The sequence below is a fragment of the Elgaria multicarinata genome, chromosome 3 (genome assembly GCF_023053635.1).
Source record: "Elgaria multicarinata webbii isolate HBS135686 ecotype San Diego chromosome 3, rElgMul1.1.pri, whole genome shotgun sequence".
Lineage (NCBI taxonomy): Eukaryota > Metazoa > Chordata > Lepidosauria > Squamata > Anguidae > Elgaria > Elgaria multicarinata.
Window position 1 is genome coordinate 45,820,855 of NC_086173.1, and position 18,886 is coordinate 45,839,740.

Below are 18,886 nucleotides of genomic sequence, written 5' to 3' on the forward strand. Positions count from 1 at the left end.
ATGCTGCTTGCGAATTGTCTTCCTCGTCCTCCTCTTCAAATTCTGACTCATACTTGTGTGGAGATTGTATATTGTTATGTAGCTTTTTGGTCTACTCCCGCAGTTTATCACTTCCACCAGATTGACTAACAAACGCAGACATGCCTGCAGCAGGGCTCTCTGTCTAGCTCAAACTTCCCCAACCCGGCGCCCTGCAGAGGTGCTGGACTACAACTCCCAGCAACCCCAGCTAGCCATGCTGGGAATTGTAGTCCAACACCTCTGGAGGGCAGCAAGTGGGGAGAAGTCTGCTCTAGCCAGGAGCAGCTCCATTCGCTGTAACAAAAAACCGACAGAACAAAGAAGCAGCGCTAGGAGTGAACTGCCTGGTCTACAGCAAATGCTCTTGGAGGCCCTGTGTGCAGAAGCAGCATTATTCTTCCTGAAGGGAGGGAGCCCTGGCTCGCAGGAAAGCGGCTGAAGCGATCGTCGGGAGAAGAGGACCCTCGGCGGGGTGCGTGAGCGGCAGAGCTCGCCTTTTGCTGCAGGCCGGCTCCTCCTTCGCAAGCGCCTTTCTCTTTTCTTTTCTCCTCCTCCTCCTCTCGCGCTTTCCTTTCGGCTCCCCCTGCCTTGCGCTGTCAACCTAGCTCCGCCGTCAGAAGGACAAGGGGATTAGCCGGTAAGGAGCTGCTCCCTCGAAACTCTGGCCAATAACGTGGCCCAGGGGAGGCGGGGCCCTGCTGCTCCGCCCTGTCCCCTCTTCTCTCCCCTCCCCCGCTCCCATTGCTCTGCATTAGGTTAGCGTGTGGCATCGGCTGGTTGCTAGCTAGCCGCAGCGCTTTCTTCCCCCGCTTGGCCGTGGCTGGGAGGCGCGGATGCAGCAACCCCGGTCACCGGCGGTGGGGGGGAGGAGGGGGGGGGCTACGACGACGACGACGGGAATTTCCCACAGTGCATTTAGCGGTTGGGGGGGGGGCTCTGAGATAGAGGGAGGAATGCCCCCCCGCACGGGGCTAGGTCCCTAGATAATAAAATTAGGGTAGAAAGCGGTGGTGAGCAGGCGTCTTTGAGGTCCTATTTTAGACGTGGGTCTCGGGGTGGATAAAGCCCCCCCCCCTCATACACACACTCAAAGTTAGGCCTCAGCCCAGGGCTTGAGGGAAAGATAGGGGCCCCGAACATCATCTGAGCGGTGGAGAGGAGGGGAAGAGGAAAGGTTCCCACTTTGGACATCTGTCTGAGGTAAGTGGCGGAGGGGCGGGACGGGGGGAAGTAGATAAAGAGGACAAAGGGCCTCCCCTCATCCTTTCCCCTAGGTCTATGATATAGAGAGGAGCCACCAGGTTGCCCCTGTCGCCGGATTCCCCCCCCCCCCGCGCCCCGTTTTCCAGGCTGTTGCATTTTTGAATTCTTTTGCAAAGTCCTGTTTGAGCAGGTCAACGCCATCGCGTACCAGCTCTGGCTTTGCAGTGCCCTGTCAGATAAGGTGGGTTCTTAGGAGTCCCAAGTTGCTGGGTGTTTTTTTTGCCACTTGGACATTGCCGGTTGCCTTGATATGGAGATGGTGTGTGTGTGGGGAGGGGGTGGGGAGGGTGTTATCTTAGGAATGCCTTGCCATTGTAATCTGGTGAAATAAACAACTGTTCCCCTCCATGACCCTTTTCAGCACTTTGGGAAGCTGCAAAAGGTGAGTTGTCCCTATTTCTCTTTCTCTCTCGTTCTGATATCCCTTTTATGTGCTTGTATGGATGTTGCAGATATGAAACTCCATGTTAAGCATGATAGATTGTATCCAACTTAGTCCTACTTAAAGTAGACTTCTTGAAATAAATGGGACTTCAGTTATGCTGGATGTAACCTGATGCATTGTGCCACTTGGTAGCTCTCAAGATGTGTGTGTGACTCGCACACGACTGTTGTTAGAAATGTTACCCTTTTCGAAGAGTCTGCTCTTGTAATGTCTGGATGCTTGCACTAGTTCTTAAATATCTGCAGACTTGGGGGAAAGAATTTCTTGATGCCCAGATTTCAAAGTTTCCATGTTTCCTCCTCTCCAAGCCCTTTGTGTGTTTTCTCTACACCTGCTGTTTCTGCTCAAATGAAGCAAGTGTAAAACATGTTTCCAGACTAAAAGAGCAACTGACATTGTAGAAATATGTGCTACTGCTGCAACATTATCTCAATGCTTTGCTACAAACTCTCTGAGATTCCTGAAATCCTAATTGATCACTATGAGGAGCCCCTTTGAAACTGGGTTACTAGTTTAGTGGCAAGTGCTTCTCAAACTTGATGTTCAGAGGACAGGAGTATTTAGCTTTGAAACACAGATAAATAAATGCAAAATGAAACTAACTATGCAAGTTGTATGAAGTTAGCAAATTAGCAAAGTGGCTGCAATTTTTTATATAGTCTATATGTTCCATACACTGAGAAATTTCAGAGGGAACCCATTTTACCAGCACAAGTAATTATTTTCTCAGAACAGTGTAAGAGTGCATGTTTTTCACATGTAGTCTTCAGTAAACTGTACTATTTTAGAACTTCATAAGGACTGACTGGTTGGAAAGCAATCCCATATTCAAACTTCTTTTCACATGGAAAAATTGCATGTCAGAAGTGAAAGTTTCTATGTGGTGGCATATAGGTCACGATAGGACTTCATTCTTTAAACCTGCCCAAAGGTTCAGAAATGAAGGTACCAACAGAGTTACAAGAAGATGGTGGTAGCTCTAACAGCACAATTTCACATTGTCAAATGAAAGGGGCATGCTTTGCTTCTTCAACTATGGGAGGGAATGTTATATATGGCTTTTCGTTTTCCTGGTATGATGAGAGACAATGAACCCATGAAACCAAGTCTCTAGTTTTGTAGTTTTCATTCTATTCTAGCTGATCCTTTGAATCCTAACTGCATTATTCTCTGTTGAAATAGCTATGAGCTTCTAGTTGCTGGCCTTGCCCAAATTGCTGAGCGTCTATTGTTTCCATAGAGAGCTCCTTGTTTATCTTTTATGGGCCAAGACACTTGCAACTGTGAGTGCTGGTATAGGAGTGGTGGGTGGATAGTTTCTGTTCTAAGAGACAAAGAAAGGCTAACCTCTAAATAGAACTGGAAGCATATTACTTTTAGAAAATGAAAACATCTCCCCAGAATACCTGGACTTACCAGAAGATTAGAGTATAGAAAGCTATAACTGGTAGAATTAATGTACCACCCATCCTTGAGGGCCCTTTTTGGGCCAAAAAGTAGGGTATAAATGCTCTTATTTTCAGTGTAGAAGAGTGCATAATCTTAAACTTGACCTTGTAGTCCCTTGAACCATAACCTTTTCTAAAAGGCCATAAGCTGTATGATTTAGACAGGAGCAGTTCCTTTTATCAAATATGCTTTCTTGGCCTGCTGTAGTTGTCAAATGGAAAGGGGGGAGGGCAAATGAGGTAGCACTTTTTCTCTCACTTACACTACTCTTCTTAAGAGATGTTGAGCCACAAAGGGGATAATCCTGTAAAACAAGGACTACCTGTTCAGCATGGAAAGATGTGAGCAAAACTAGACTGCCCTAGTTTGGGTTTTGGATGATACAAGCCTAGGGAATATATACCTTTTTCTACATTGTTACAATCCAGATGATGTTTGCCCTTCCAGTGCTTCTGTTGCTGGGGAATTGCAGTTTCAAAGTAGTGAGCTGCTAGACCAGGTTTTTGGAAATGGTAAGCAATGGCCCCCTGCCCCCATTATGTGCATCTGCTGTGACCGAGAGTGAGGTATGTGATGAGCATCAGACTCTTTTTGGTTAGTGCCAGGACATGGCATATCTGTGACTGGTCACTAGCAAAGTCTCAAAACATACACTCACAGGAATTTCCCCTATTCCTTGGTCCATACTTTAACTCAGATCAGGAAACATGAGAAGCAGTTCTTATGAATCTGATGGAGTCCCTAGCACAGAGGTGGGGAATGTGTGGCCCTCCAGATGTTGTTAGACTGCAACTCCCATCAGCCCAGCCATCATAGCCAATGATGAGTGATGATGGGAATTGCAGTCAATGCCATCTGGAGGGCTGCCCATTCCCGACCCCTGCCCTTGGTACTATGCTTGAATCTCTCCTGATAGTAACATATTTGGGGACATGTGACAAACCAGCATCACAGTTCATTTTACTCATTATAGTATCCTTTGTCTGTACCCTTGTGTTTCCAGGGTTTCCTTCCTTCCACAGTTCACAATGAAGAGTGCCCGCGGCAGCAGCTCTTCCTTCCAGGGTGCTAGTGCCAACAGTGTGGATCTGAGCCTTACAGGGCTACCCATGCAAGTGCTTCAGCGCCCTAGCAGTGCCTCTCCAGGCAAGCACATTGCTCGCTCCATCTCCGTCATTACTGAAAACAAGCCCAAGAGGAATATCCTAGTGAGTATTGCGGGTGAAAGACTTGCTTTCCTCTGAGGCCTAAGGGTGTTTCCAAAGTGTATCCTGGTAAATAATTTTTGTTCAAGCGCAGCCTTTAACTTTGCTTGTTGAAATATGGATGCTTTATTATTCTTCGCTGGGTATAGTCCAGTGCAAGAGTAGCCCAAGAGAGTGTTACTATTTTATAACACAAGGTGTGTGTTTTTTTAACTTCATGATGGCTACAAAATTACAGCATTCCTCCATAGAGGGCTTTTTATCCACATTTGCCTTGTATCTTGGGGTGTCGGGCAACACCAGATTACAAGGATGTGCTGAGATTCAGACCTTCCGGCCATGGGTCTGCAGGTTGGGTGAAAGTAGCGTAGAAGGCTGCATATTGTGTACTGCAGTTATTTGGTCCTCTGTAAGGAAATTGTGGGATATAATCAAACTCCTGCACACAAGAAACTCATGTAAGAAAAAATTCTTTCTGAGGATTCTTCTAGCTCCATCTTTGGGACTATAGTTCTGCTCAAGGAGAAACAAGAACTAAATAAATTTTACACACACTGCTAGTTTTCCATCAATTATTTCCCACATCCTATATGTTAAGATATGGTATTCGAGATAGAGAAGAGGATTCAATCTAAGTATATTTCAGTATAAGGTTTTTTTTTTTAAAAAAAATGTGCAATGAATTGTGACTTCATTATGGGAAAAAAGAGAAAGAAATATATCTAAGCTGTATTTTATTGTATGTAAGCTTTTTGGATATTCTCTTGTGCTTGTATGTGCAGATTATTTTTTAATCTAAATATGTATTTAAAATAAACAATAAAGGACAAGGTAACAAATATCACCACCAAATGTGTCCTTTAACTGACTTGCAGAAGCAGTGCTATAGCCTGGCATCTGCAGGTGCTAGATTTAGTTTTTCATTTTAGGATGGATGCAGATGGTATGATTTGGTATCAATGTAATAGGAGGCTTTTGTTTCAAGGGCATCCAGATGGTAGCTAACTATGTGCATTGTTGGTGTATATCTCTTTCTCCCAGGAAGATGCAGCAAACCCTGCATCTAGCAGAGCTATGAACAATTTGCGAAGATCCAACAGCACAACTCAGGTTAACCAGCAGGTGAATGGTGCCTTCAGGTGAGCCTTAAGAGAACTTGTTACTAAAAAGAAGAAGCAAGATTAGTGCATAGGATCTTACAGAGCCTGATTCACCTGTGTTTCCCTTTCAGAGCTGTTTGGGAAATCTTGGTATTTTTCTTCTTGAGGGCTTCGTCTAGATGGAATAAAAAATGGGAATAGTTTGTAGTGGTGAATAAGCTCCTATGTTGCTTTGTAGGATGATTACATGTCTTCTAGAAATAGACAAAGCAATACTATCGTACAGTCTTCCTGGTTAATTCTGTGATTTTGCTTCTCAGCAGTGCAGAGCAGCACGGAGACTTCCTGACTTTGTTTGATAGCAGCTCAGGTGGAAGAAAGAAACTAGCAAGTCTGAGCAAAGTCTCCCCAGAGAAGAAGACCACATGGAACATTCTAGTAAGAGCAAGGTCATACCAAGGAGTACAAGTATCAGAGGAACTTCAGTTCAGTGGAATCAGTCCTAAGATTTATTCCTTTAGCCACCACTGTGAAGGCATTTGGGGCCTTTCCAGATAAGCATTTGTGTGTGCGCACAAATTCACAGCAGTTACACGATTGTCGCAAAGGATCCAAACCCTTTCCCTCACTTATATATCTGTTGTGGGGAAATTGCATTTCCCCAACATTCAAATGTGAATGTTCAGTCCTTGGGGAAATGTACTCCCCCTCTCCCATATAGCTGTCATATGTCTGCCATAGTGAATGTTGGATAGAATGTGCTTGTGTGGGCTTCTTAGGCAACTGTTTAGTGCTATGCATTTTCCAGCACAGGAATGTACCCCTCTCCTAAAAATAAAAAAGCAGTGGGAAGGCTAAACACTGCAGCAAGGCTACTGCCATCGCCCGTTCATGAAAAGAATATAGGATGTCTTCTTACTGCAACTAAATGCTACTGCAGCATAAAGAGTAAAATTGAGGATGGTGGTATCATCTGGAAAGACAGTTATGTTGCCAGCCGCAGCAGCTTTCAGCACAGCTCCCTAGCTCCATAGAACTGAACTGAAAGACAGGACAAAAATGTGCTTCCAAGGAAGAGGTACCAATTTGGGGGATGGAGGAGAGTGTTCTAGTGTGATCGATCTTTTGCATCCTGTCTGGCATTTCATCTAGTAGCAATGTGCTCAGGGATTGATACAGTTTCTGTATAGCCTATGGGTGCTAGGTACACAAAATTTGTGCCCTTGTCTCCCACCCCTGGTATGAAAGTGCCTTTGGTTCTACTCTGAGACAGTCCAGCTCAGCACAAACTTGTCACAACTTTGAAAGTACCATTAATAGACCCAATTCCCAGAGGTTGCTCCCAGCAAGCTTCAGCATCTGATACTGGGGGCATTTCTTTTCCCCAGTACTCCAGTGATAATCATGGTGAGAAAGATTCTCTGTATGAGGTATAATAGGGGTGCAGAACACTTTCTGGATGGACGGTCAAATTGGCCCCCACTGGAACCTCTGTGGACTGGATGATTTATCATAAAATAGAATCATAGAGTTGGAAGGGGCCTACAAGGCCATCGAGTCCAATGCTCAATGCAGGAATCAATGTTCATGGGATTCCCTGGTAGTCGCCCTTCCAGAAACTGACCAGGCCTAGACCTGCTTAGCTTCATCAAGGTTGCAGCATCCCATGCCATCACACCTGTCAGTGGTCATGGCCATGCCCACTGATGTCATTGCCATGCCCATTTTGCCTTTCTCTGTGCTGGGCTTGGAGATAACAGCGGGGATTCTTCCAGGAGGGATTCCTCTTCAAGGAATCCAAAGAAGCTCTTCAGGCCAGATGTAGAACCCCTGTGGGCAGGATTAGTCCCAAGGGCTGGGGGTTCCATGTCCCTGAGCTTAAATAAGGATATTCATAAATATGACTGGAGGGAGCCTTGATATCTGGAGAAGATTTGCCACATACAATAACTTTTCTTATTTCTGGTTATGTTGTTCAGGATGAGCAGCCCAGAACCTTTCCTTCTCCATCTGGCACTCGGGAGACACATTCAGGCATGAAGAAGAAAGAAATATATGTGCCGCTTGCAGCCAACTTCACTGCCAATAACAGGTAAGAAAGTTGTGTTGGCAGTTAGGTTTAGCTTCTGATATTTTAGATACATAGCAGAAATCTGGCTGATGGGTTCTTTGCAAAGTGGCTGCAGTTGGAGTTGTATCAGCGGTATCGCTAGAATAGCTGAGGATGGGGTGACATCTATCTTCTGGTCTGTAAGCACTATTGGAGCAGAGACTGGGGGCATCCATATGATCAGTGCTGGCAGACTTAGGTTAGGGGCAACTTGACATTTAAAGTAGAGGTGAGCTAAACAATCCTTTTCACTTCATTTTTGTTTTCTTTGTAGTTGAGAAGTGCCTCTGTTTTTCAGGGTGTTTTTGAGTGGCCAACTTCCCTTAGCCTCAGCTCATCACTCTACATTACAAATTGGGTTGCCAGGTCTTTGCCTAGTGATGGTGTCTATGAATTTAAAAACTCTTCGTCACTGAGAAAATGTGGCCACCATATACTTGACTTCACTGGTCTATTCATTCACCTGCCACTTCTGCCTGCTGTGGCAAACAAGTTTTTGCTCCTCAGTAGACAGAAGAGAACAGTTGGTGAAAGGACCAGTGAAGCCAAAGAGCAAACAAGGACTGTGGCACTGTGGCAGTACTGTCTTTTGATCTCTTGGAGGTTTTAAAGGAACACTTGCTATTTCCAGGTGAAGCCTATTTCAAACCTTTGTCATCATGATCTCTGGGCTCTTCTGAACACCATCCAAGTAGCCAATGCTTTGCTAAAGTATGTGCTTCAATTCAGTACAGTATGGGCTACAGTAGGCTGAAGAGTTTTTTTTTCTGTAGAAGGCCACATTTGCAAGGGGTGGGTGGGCAGGTAATCTCTCAGACTGTGCTTGTGATGGGTAGATCTACCCCTTTTGTCTCTTCCATAAGAACCTAAGAACAACCCTTCTGGATCAGACCAAGGGTCCATCTAGTCAAGCATTATGTTCACATAGTGGCCAATCAGCTGTTGACAAGGAACCCACATGCAGGACACAAGTGCAACAGCACTCTCCTGCCCATTTTCCTCAGCAACTGGTATACATAGCCATACTGCCTCTGATACTGGAGGTAGCATAGAGCCATCAGGACTAGTAGCCATTGAAGGGGAAGGGACAGATCACTCTTGCCAGAGGTCTGAACTGATCGCTTGCATAGGGCTTTTGAAATTAAGCCAAGAGCTGTATGAAAGTATTTATTTATTTATTGCATTTCTATACCACCCAATAGCCAAAGCTCTCTGGTTGGGTCACAAAAATTAAAACCATGGAGACAATTCAAAGTATAAAACAAACAACAGTATAAAAATACAATATAAAAAGCAAAACATGATAAAACTGAGCAGCAATGCAGAGATTAATACAGATTTAAAATACAAATTTTAAACAGCAAAGTTAAAAAAACCTAAGATGATAAACTGTTAAAATGCTTGGAAAATAAAAAGGTCTTCACCTGGTGCCGAAAAGAGAATAATGTAGGTGCCAGGCGAACCTCTCTAGGGAGGTTATTCCACAGCCAGGGTGCCACAGCAGAGAAGGCTCTCCTCCTGGTAGCAGGGGCTCACTTCCTTTGGCAGGGGCTCACGGAGAATGAACCCTGAGGATAATCTTAGGGTCCAGGCAGGTACATATAGGAGGAGACATTCCTTTAGATAACCTGGCCTCAAGCCATTTAGGGCTTTGAGTGTTAAAACCAGCACTTTGAATCAGGCCCGGACCTGGACTGTCAGCCAGTGAAGCTAGAAAAGACTGGCGTGATGTGGTCTTGTTGGCCAGTCCCTTTTAACAGTCTGGCTGCTCTGTTTTGTACCAGCTGAAGTTTCCAGACCATTTTCAAAGGCAGTCCCATGTATAATGCATTGCAGTAATTCAGACAAGAGGTTATCAGAGCATGGATAACTGTAGCTAGGCTATCTCTGTCCAGATAAGGGTGCAGTTGGTATATCTGTCTATATCTTTCTAAGCTGATAAAACGTGCTTCTTGCCACTGAGTCCACCTGTGCCTCTTGATCCAGAAGCACCCACAAACTACGAACCCAGTCCTTTAGGGGAGTGCAACCCCCACCTGAACAGGGCAAACATCACCTAGCCGGACAGTCGAACCACCCCCTAACAGTACCTCCGTCTTGTCTGGACAGAGTCTCAGTTTGTTGGCCCTCATCCAGTCCATTACCGTGCTCAGGCACTGATTCAGAACAGCCACTGCCTCACCTGGGCTTGATGAAAAGGAGAGGTAGAGCTGGGTGTCATGTGCATATTATTGACACCTCAGCCCACATCTCCAGATAACCTCTCCCAGCGATTTTATGTAGATGTTGAACAGCACAGGGGATAAAATAAAGGCCAGTGGAACCCCATGGCCTAAGTGCCACGGCACAGAGCAGCAATCCCCCAGCACCACCTTCTGGAATCAGCCATCCAAGTAGGAGCAGAACCACTGCAACACAGGCAGCCCCAGGGCCACAGGTTGCCCACCCTTGGTCTACAGCTTCTGGGACAGAAGTGTCCATTAGGCTGTAAATTCTAGAAATAAGGCTACTCACTAGGTGAGAGTTAGACCCATTTGACAAGGTTTAAGGTGACATGTCTGTTTAAATAATAATATTGGAGAAATTATTATACGAGTATGCTGACATGTTTTCCTTCTCTCCTGGGAGGAGTAACAAAGGTGCCATGGGCAACTGTGTCACCACCATGGTGCATAACAACTACTCCACTACAGATAAGGCTCCTGCACCCAAGAGCTCCAACCAAGCCACCACCTCCCTCAAGTAAGTCATTGCGTATTCCTGTCACTGGGCACCATAGGTGGTTAAGGGCTGGAAGGCTTAACGGTGGCAGCTTGCCTGACATTTCAAGTATGAGCAGGGGAAGAGATGGTTTTCAAGAAGAGTGGCAAAAGCTGTGAGGATGATTATGGGCCTGCTTTTAACACGCACACCCCACCTCGCATGCATTAAAATAAGTAAAAATAAAGCTGCATTTAATTCGTGGATCCCTTATATTCATATTAGCCCAGAGTCTCATAATCACTACAACTGGGTGGATATAAGCAAAAGGAGCTTCCTCTATTAGTCATATTGGTTTTAATATATTATTGGTTTAATTTGTTTTAGAATTGTATACTTATTGTTCTATTTTATATGTATGATTTTACCTGTACATCACCCTGAGATTTTTGTGATATAGGGCGGGATATAAACATTTAAATAAATAAATAAATAAATAGTCTTCTCCTCCATACAATCCGCCCCACACACTCAGGTCTTCTGGGAAGGGTTGACTCCAGTCAGCCACAACTAGCCTGGCAACTGTTACCCAGAGGACCTTTTCTTCTGCCGCCCCCAGACTGTGGAATGGCCTGCTGGAGGAGATTCGTCAGCTTAATGCTCTCTCTGAGTTTAAGACCGCTGTAAAGACTAGTCTCTTCCGGCAGGCCTACCCAGATGAATTTTAAACCTAAGAATTTTAAGATGCTGTGATTGTTATTTTAATATTGTATTGGTTTTATATGCTCTTTTAACTAATTTTATGTATTATATTTTATTTAGTGTTGTTCCTCGCCTCAATCCAGAGGGAGAGGCGGGTAATAAATAGATGATGATGATGATGATGATTGAAACTTTTTTTTCAAAAAGCATTTGTAACCTCATTCCCTGACAAGTGCAATAGAGATGAGAACACAGGCATCCTTGATTCTAAATCTTGCATCCCTCTCCCTCCACGTGTGCCACCCTACAACTTAGCAGCACTTACCATTTAATATGAAGAGGAGTCACTCACAACTTGCATATTGCCCTTTTCACTAAGTGAAGACAAAGGATGATATTGGGCAAAGAGTGGTTTCTTTCCCAAGAAGGGTGTCCCTAAGAAACTGAGGTATCAGTTGATCTGGAAAATGGGCAGTGTCCTTCATCAGGCCCTAGCGTGCATGGTATGAGCACACTAAAGATCTATGGAGCAATCCAGGGAATGCTCCTGACTGGAGTATGGTTGTCTTCTTTCCTTAGCAACATTATCAAAGCCACCTCTAATGAAGACACAGAGGGCAGCAGCTACATGAAGTCCCAGAAGAACTTTTCCAGCAGCAACATCCTGGCTCGGAACAATAATACTAGCAGTAGCACGAACCCCCTCAGGAGGCAGGAAGTGTCAGAGGAGGAGGCTGAGCGGTAAGCATCAAAGAGCTGATGGGAGAAAGGATAGCGGGAAAAGATGGCAAGTTATGCAAAAGGGTGAGAGGAAGTGGCTTAGAAAAAGTGTACATAGAGGTGTGGCTTCTTAGCAGTTTTGACAGGTGTGCATTTGGTGATTTCCAATTGATAAGTTAGATCTTCACAGAATGGTCTTAGCTCCAATAAAATAGTGCTTACTGGTTTGCTTTCACGTTTGCCTAAAATATTTTGCTCTGAATTGGGTGTTGCACACAGCATTGCTTTCTAGAAGCCAGAAAGGAAAGTATCTTTCTAAGCATAGGAGCCATACAGGCAAGAGCTGTTTTTCAAGCATGGCCTGCCTTAAAGCAGGATCTGCTTTTCTAGATAGAGTGGTTGGCAAGCAATACTCACTTCTTCTGAACCTCTTTCTGCCATTCTAGGTTCATTAACCAGGTCAATCTGGCTGCTGTGACGATCCAGCGCTGGTACAGACGGCACTCGCAGAGGCACAAGGAGGGCGTAGCCCAACTCGGCCGCTTGTTAGCTTCCAAAAGAGAGGTCTGTGTGCCATATGTGCATTGTATGAAGCAGCCTTTGATATTCCTACCCCTGGGAATTAAGAAAGACCAGTTCCCTGTCCCCAAGTTATGTCCAAATTCTTCCAACTCTTAGCAAGCTTTCAGAAGTCCAAAGAGTCGTTAGAGGTGATAAAGGTTTGTAGCCTAAATGGATACAACAAACCGTCCAAGGTTGTGGTCAAGTCCATTTTGCTTGAGCTAACGGGCTGAAGAAACCAGACACAAGTTTCCAGACTTTTTTTTTGGTAGTAATTAGATAGTTTTGACTCCTCTGTTGGTCTTTCTGTGAAATGGTCCGACCAATTCTGTTCCTGACATTTGCCCTTCAAAAGGAATAACTTCTTGTTCGAGAAGCTATTCCCAGGCAAAACAAAAGGCTGTGTTTGTTAACCAGATATATTACCCAGGGCAGTGCAACTTTACATTAGATGCACCCCACTCAAAATTCCTTGCCCAGGAATTCCACACATCAAAATAAATTACGTTGATTTACTGATGTCCATACATCTGGTAATTTTGAACACTTCGTTCTGCTTCCACAAGCCAGGTTTCTTTCTTTTTCTTCCAAAGAACATACATTTGCTTGGCAAGAACCTGGAAAAAGTGATGTGTATGGAGCTTAGATGTGAGTAGACTACTGAAGCAGATGTCTGAGAATAACAGCTTGCCTAGAGGGGAGCATTGTGCAGGAATCTGATGCCTACCCTCCTACCCACTTCAAGAATTTCAGATTTTTTCTTTGCAGCTATGGCAACAAGAAACCGATCATTAAAAAAAGAAAAGAAATCACACCTTTACCGGTTTGGGCATTTACCCAGAATTCCTTTATGCAGATCTTGGGCCTGCTGTTCTAAAATAATCCAAACTCTTTCCCCTTTATATGTTACACTTCTATCAAACGTTAAAAATGTTCCTTCTCCGCAGGAATTTGGCAACAGCTCATGCGAAAGGCTGCCGAAAGGCCTTCTTCCTCCTTTCGTAGTAGCAGCGCCCTGAATCAGTTATTGTTCCATTCTATAATGATCTGTGGCATGTTGCCTGAAGCTGTTATGTTTCTTGATATTTAGCTACATACTGAGGAGGGGGCTAGTGTAGTCTGTTGACTATTCCAAGATGGCAAATAATTAGGAGCACCTTGGTGTCTTAATAAAACTTCCCTGCAGGTTAGATTATTTTTGGGGGCAAGGGAACGGCTTGAAAAAGAAAGTGTGGGAAGGCAACCAGCTTTCTTCTGTGCTAGAATGGGATGCTAATAATGTGATCTGATTATCCTTCCTGTTGTTTATCCTTATTTATTTATTGTGAATATCAATAAAACAGAACAGAAAATACATCGTGAAAACTAAACGAAAAACACCCATACATTACGTATATGGGATTATCGTCAATTTCTATCGTGTGTACCATTCATTAAAAAAGAAAATGGGGTGGGGGGAGAGTTATACAAAGGTTTCAAAAAAAGCAGACCAGATATCCGTGTATTTATTCACTTGCAAGTTGCATCTATATAACACCCTTTCAAAAGCTGATAATGTTATTGGGTCCTTGATCCATTGCATTATGGGAGGTGTGGATTTGTCCTTCCAATGTGATAGTATAAGTCTTTTAGCTGTCATAAGGCCTCTGAAGATCCAGCTGCACTGACCATGCGTTAACTTCCAAGAAGCTGCTAGGTAATTTAGGAGGATATGCACGTTGTTCCATATTATAGATTGTTTCAGTACAAAGTTGATCCTTAGTATAACCTCCTCTCAAAAAGGGGTGACTGTGGGGCATTGCCAAAACATATGAGTTAAAGAAGCATTAGATGCATTGTATCTCCAGCAATTGTGCAAGTTAGACAAACCCTTATTGAAATGGTGTTGTGGAGTCCAGTAAACCCCAAACATTTTTTTTTGCTGAATAAGATGTAACTTGAGATCCGTAGAAGCTTCAGATACAGATGCTAGGGCAACCATCCATTGGTTAGGCAAGATAAGGCACTCTAATTCTCTATTCCAATCCAGTATGGGTATCATATTTACTTACTGCTACTAAATACTTATATATAGGTCATGGATCAACGTGTCAGTTGAGCTGTTATAAGTGTTTCTAACAGTGCTGGAGGCACCAAAGCTGTAAAAGCAGCTGGACCAAACCTAGATTCCAGCAGGTGTTGCAATTGCAAGTATTGCCATTGAACCATAGCAATGTGGTCTGATTATCCTTCTTGCTGTTTATCCTTAAGGAAAGGCAGCAGCAACACACAGAGGAGAGCAACATCTTGGATTTGCAGCGGAGGCGAGATGAGGAGAGGAGGAAGATTCGAGAGGAGAAGGCACGTCTTGCCAGGAAAGTAGCCATCCAGGTAAGGACTTGATGCCAGCTCTAGGCAATGGGGAGAAAGGGTTGTTTGTTTTTCATTCAGTTAGAAGTCAGATCAAGTATGTTTACCAGTGCTACATGTTGGAGGAGCAAATGGATTATGGCAGATCTCGAACACCACTTTTTATTGTTATAGGAGCTGCAGCAAAAACGGGCCCAAAAAGTCTTGGATACTCAGCGCTTGGTTCAGGAGGAGCTGGCAGTGATAAAAGGAAGCAAGAAAGCCGGAAGAAGAAAACCTGAGAAGACTGGTTCCATGAAGAACACCAGCCCTGCTAACAGCATCATCAAAGCCAACAATGCAGGTGAGAAGTACTGGCAGATCTTGCAGTTATTATTATTATTATTATTATTATTATTTATTTATTTATTTATTTATTTATTTATATAGCACCATCAATGTACATGGTGCTGTACAGTTGAAGGTCTGGATGTTGCCTGAATGTTCTTTTAGTCCCAAGGTGGGCAGAAAGTAGATTGGGATCTACTGGTAGGACTTTGGATGGTTTGCAGTAGATCAGCAAGGTCTCCAACTCCCAATTGTTTAACAATACCAAGATTAGGTCTAAATGAGATTGTTTAGAAGCTCTGATCACTAGTAACTCAGATGCACAGGAATTTGTGTACGCAGATCATCCCAATGTGTAGCCCATGGGTTCAGCAGGCAAGTGGCTCTACCTCCCTGAGCCACCATTTTGCATCTGGCTCCAGTTGGTGCACCTTAGGGGTTCTAGTAATAAAGTTGATCCTACAGGTCTGAAGTCTGCCCTCCCCTGCTAGAGTCCAACCCTTTATCAGGTTATCAGAATTGTAAAAAGTGCCCAATCATAGGCTGCAATGAAGAGAAACAAGCTTAGAGTGCCATGCCAGTCATGTTTAGGACAAGGAGTAAGTACAGAGAAGTCTAGATTATGGGGAAGATACAGGCAGCTGATGCATTACCATAAACTCATAGTCAGCAGCTGATTGCTATGGGTTTAGGGTTGCTGGGAGACGGCTTTGAAACAAAGCTGGAGGTACTGCAACTGAATTGTACACTACTTTGTTTGCTAATTTTATGGGCTACCGTTCCACTTATTTCCATAATGCGCAGCTGCTGTCCCCAGCCTATTCAGTAGCAATGTGTTATCCAGCTGGTTGATAAGAGGAATTCAAGGAGGAGTCCAATGTGATACTTGCCCACTTCCCTCCCTTGTATAGTTGTGGAAATGGGTGAGCACTTCAAGTAGCTGCACACCTTCATGCATGTCATGGAGAAGATTTATTTTTACTGTAATTCTCAAAGTTTTCATGTTTCTAAAAATATGGCTCACTACTCAAAAACAAGCGTGCACGTACACACACACACACACACACACACACACACACCGTCACTAATTTTTATGGGGCTGCTGTGTTCCCACTCCAGTAAAAAAAATTGTTGTTGTTTACAGATGCCAACTTCCGCTTGGCAGCTACAGATATGGAAGAACATTCTGCCATGGCATGTCTCTCTGTCCCAGGACAAAACAAACTACTGGAAGAGCAGCCACAGGTGCCACTTTCTATTTTCTCATGCTCCCGAAAGTAGAGCTATTGTTTTTTTCTTTCACCCCTTCACTTCTCAGTTTCCATGGTGCCCACTTCCTTTGCTATGAAGTATTCTTTTTGGCTGGGGAATGCATGGCCTTCCAAGCTTGCTGAGGAGTTGTATCAAAACTTTCCATTAGAATGAAACATACACATAGCACCCTTCATGCAATCTCACCATACATGGGTTTTCTGTGTTGCCCAGGATGTCAGCTCTGGAAAGATGGCCAGTGACGACCGAGAGACGATGATCACTGCAGCCAGCAGGGCACAGTCCAAGGTGACCCTGAATGAGCTACTGGACACTCTAAAGCTGTTGGAAGAGGAGCCAGAGCTGCTGCCACAACCAAAGGCCTGCAAGGAAGATAAATATGCTTGGATAGATGGGGTAATTGGGATTGGGGTTGTGTGTGTGTTGAAGCAGACATTAAGTTCTTGCTGCCTTTGTCAGTTGGTACTTTTTTTATGGCTCATGCCATTGGGCTGGAGATCCCAGGAAGTTTGAGAGACACTTCCTATTGCTTAAGCATTCTGGGCTTGTGAATTGTGAGCTCTAATGGCTTCCACCCCTGCACCCACCCCACCCACCCTAAGATGCCTGTGATAGCATTGTTTATGTGTTTAATCATCCTGAGGAGAAACAAAGCTCAGGAAACCATTCCCTTATCATCATCATCATCATCATCAGCTTTATTACAGTCACCAACCAGACTATACACATACAAAAAAGTAGGGCGAAATTACATACAAATTTGAGAAATATGTAGCAGAATCAATACTGGAGAGACCTTATTCTCATAGCATTCAAAAAGAATTTTGCAAAAGCCTCGATTGTGTCTCTGTCCTCTGTGGCCCTGAAGCAACGAAGAAGTGCATTAATTTCTAATCTGGTGTCAAGCAACAATTTCTCTCTAATCTCTCTATAAAAAGAGCAACAGAGTAGAACGTGGATAACTGATTCAATTTCATTGCTTCCACATGGGCATAAGTGATCAGGAAAACTGATTTTCTGAAACCTCCCCTGTAACAGAGCAGATGGCAGGACATTGAATCTTGCCTGAGTTAGTGCATGCCGATATTTAGGGATGTTAAGCATTGAGAAATATTTAGCATCTGCCATTCCGTAACTCAGGTTAATGCCTAAGAACAGAGGAGAGCAAGTTCTATCCGCTGCAGATCTTAAAACTTACAGGTCACAGTCTCTTACCTGTTTTGCTTCCATCATTAATAGAGATTTGGAGCATAAGCCCAGAGAGTTGATCTTATTCAAGAGTAGTTTCATCCACTCAGTGATGTATGAATCATTACGTATCTTGTGGAAATAGCCTGAAGAACCAGGGCCGTACAAACGAATCCAGAATTTTAGTGCATTCAACCAAGCTCTCGAGGTGATAGACTATAAACCAGTTTCCAACAAGAGAGCAGGTGTTGCTACACACTTTGGGGGACCAAGAATAGAACATGCAAAAGCTGGTTGTACAGATTCAATTAAAGGGTTAACCGCTTTGATCCAAATTGTAATTCCATAGGTCAGTTGCATAAGGGATTTGGCCTTAAAAGCAGGTACAAATTGACACCCTCTGGTATAGTAGAACCTTGTGATTGCAGCAGGCTTATTATTGGCTGTTGCTTTGGCCCTATCTCTCTGCAAAGACCAATTAAGTGTTTTATGAAAGTATGTACCCAAACGTTTATAGCCAGAAACTTGTTCTATATGGTTACTGTTCATGGACCATCTAAAGGTCCTCTTGCGTCTTGAAAAGGCCAGCACTTTGGATTTATCAAAATTAATTCTTAATTGGTTGATTCCCATATTATGCAGATGTTCCTTTCTTCCCTTTACATCAGCATCTGATTTGCAGTTATTGGGTGGGGTTTATTGCAAAATGTGAACCAAATCAACAAGCAGAAAGCAGGATATGGCTTAGTGGTAGAGTACTTTCTTTGCATGCAGATGGTCCCAGGTTCAACCCTCAGCATCTACAGTTAGGGCGAGGAAAAGAATCCCACCCCAAACCCCAGAGAGCCTCTGCCAGTCAGTGTTGACAATACTGGGCTACATGGAGCCATTGTCTGACTCCTATGTTCCAATGTTTCTAAGCTCATGCCCACAGCAAATTTATTCTTACCCTCCATCACAAGTGAAGTCTTTTGGTTTTGCACTGCCACTGCTGTCCAAGAGTAATGTCGCTAGCTGACATTTTTTTCTCCCAATACAGGAGGCCGACTCAAATTCCCTGACTGCTGACAACCTGGAGAAGTTTGGGAAACTTAACTGCTCTCCGGGAGCCCCTGAGGAAGGCACGCTACTCTCGGAAGCGAAACTTCAGAGCATCATTAGCTTCTTGGATGAAATGGAGAAATCTGAGCAGGAGCGACCGAGGTCTGCTGCCTCTGCTTCACGAGAGGTGAGCCCCAGGCATGAAGCTGAGTTTCAGTAGAGGTGGGAAGGGGCAACTGCCTTCACCTGATGAAGGAAGAAAAGAGGATTGGGCAGGCAAGCTCATAAATCTGTGTCGAGATAAGGGCTGCATCTTGCTTCAACATTGATTTCCAGCAACATATTCTCAGTGTATGACCCCTGAGAAGACTTGTATAATTGGATGTGCCTCAGGAAATGAAGTGCATGGTTTTCAGCCAGTGAAATGTGGGTT

The 18,886-nt window shown here is 44.1% G+C and overlaps 1 protein-coding gene across 7 annotated transcripts in view; it reads left to right on the forward strand.

Annotated features, from left to right (window-relative positions):
• The first annotated feature begins 642 nt into the window (after nt 1-642).
• The window catches only part of CEP131 (centrosomal protein 131), a 37,067-nt gene continuing 18,823 nt past the window's right edge, over nt 643-18,886 (forward strand). Inside the window, exons 1-13 of one of the 7 annotated variants that reach the window (XM_063120101.1) lie at nt 643-658; nt 4,182-4,386; nt 5,425-5,522; nt 5,804-5,921; nt 7,463-7,575; nt 10,222-10,335; nt 11,575-11,736; nt 12,162-12,279; nt 14,527-14,646; nt 14,800-14,968; nt 16,097-16,197; nt 16,438-16,620; nt 18,452-18,640. In XM_063120101.1, the coding sequence (XP_062976171.1) occupies nt 4,207-4,386; nt 5,425-5,522; nt 5,804-5,921; nt 7,463-7,575; nt 10,222-10,335; nt 11,575-11,736; nt 12,162-12,279; nt 14,527-14,646; nt 14,800-14,968; nt 16,097-16,197; nt 16,438-16,620; nt 18,452-18,640 (1,665 nt within the window). In that variant the 5' untranslated portion in view covers nt 643-658; nt 4,182-4,206. Of the gene's footprint in view, nt 659-1,036; nt 1,222-1,647; nt 1,667-3,685; nt 3,745-4,181; nt 4,387-5,424; nt 5,523-5,803; nt 5,922-7,462; nt 7,576-10,221; nt 10,336-11,574; nt 11,737-12,161; nt 12,280-14,526; nt 14,647-14,799; nt 14,969-16,096; nt 16,198-16,437; nt 16,621-18,451; nt 18,641-18,886 lie in introns of those variants that run through there. The other 6 variants (XM_063120102.1, XM_063120098.1, XM_063120103.1 and 3 more) reach the window with 6 other exon arrangements.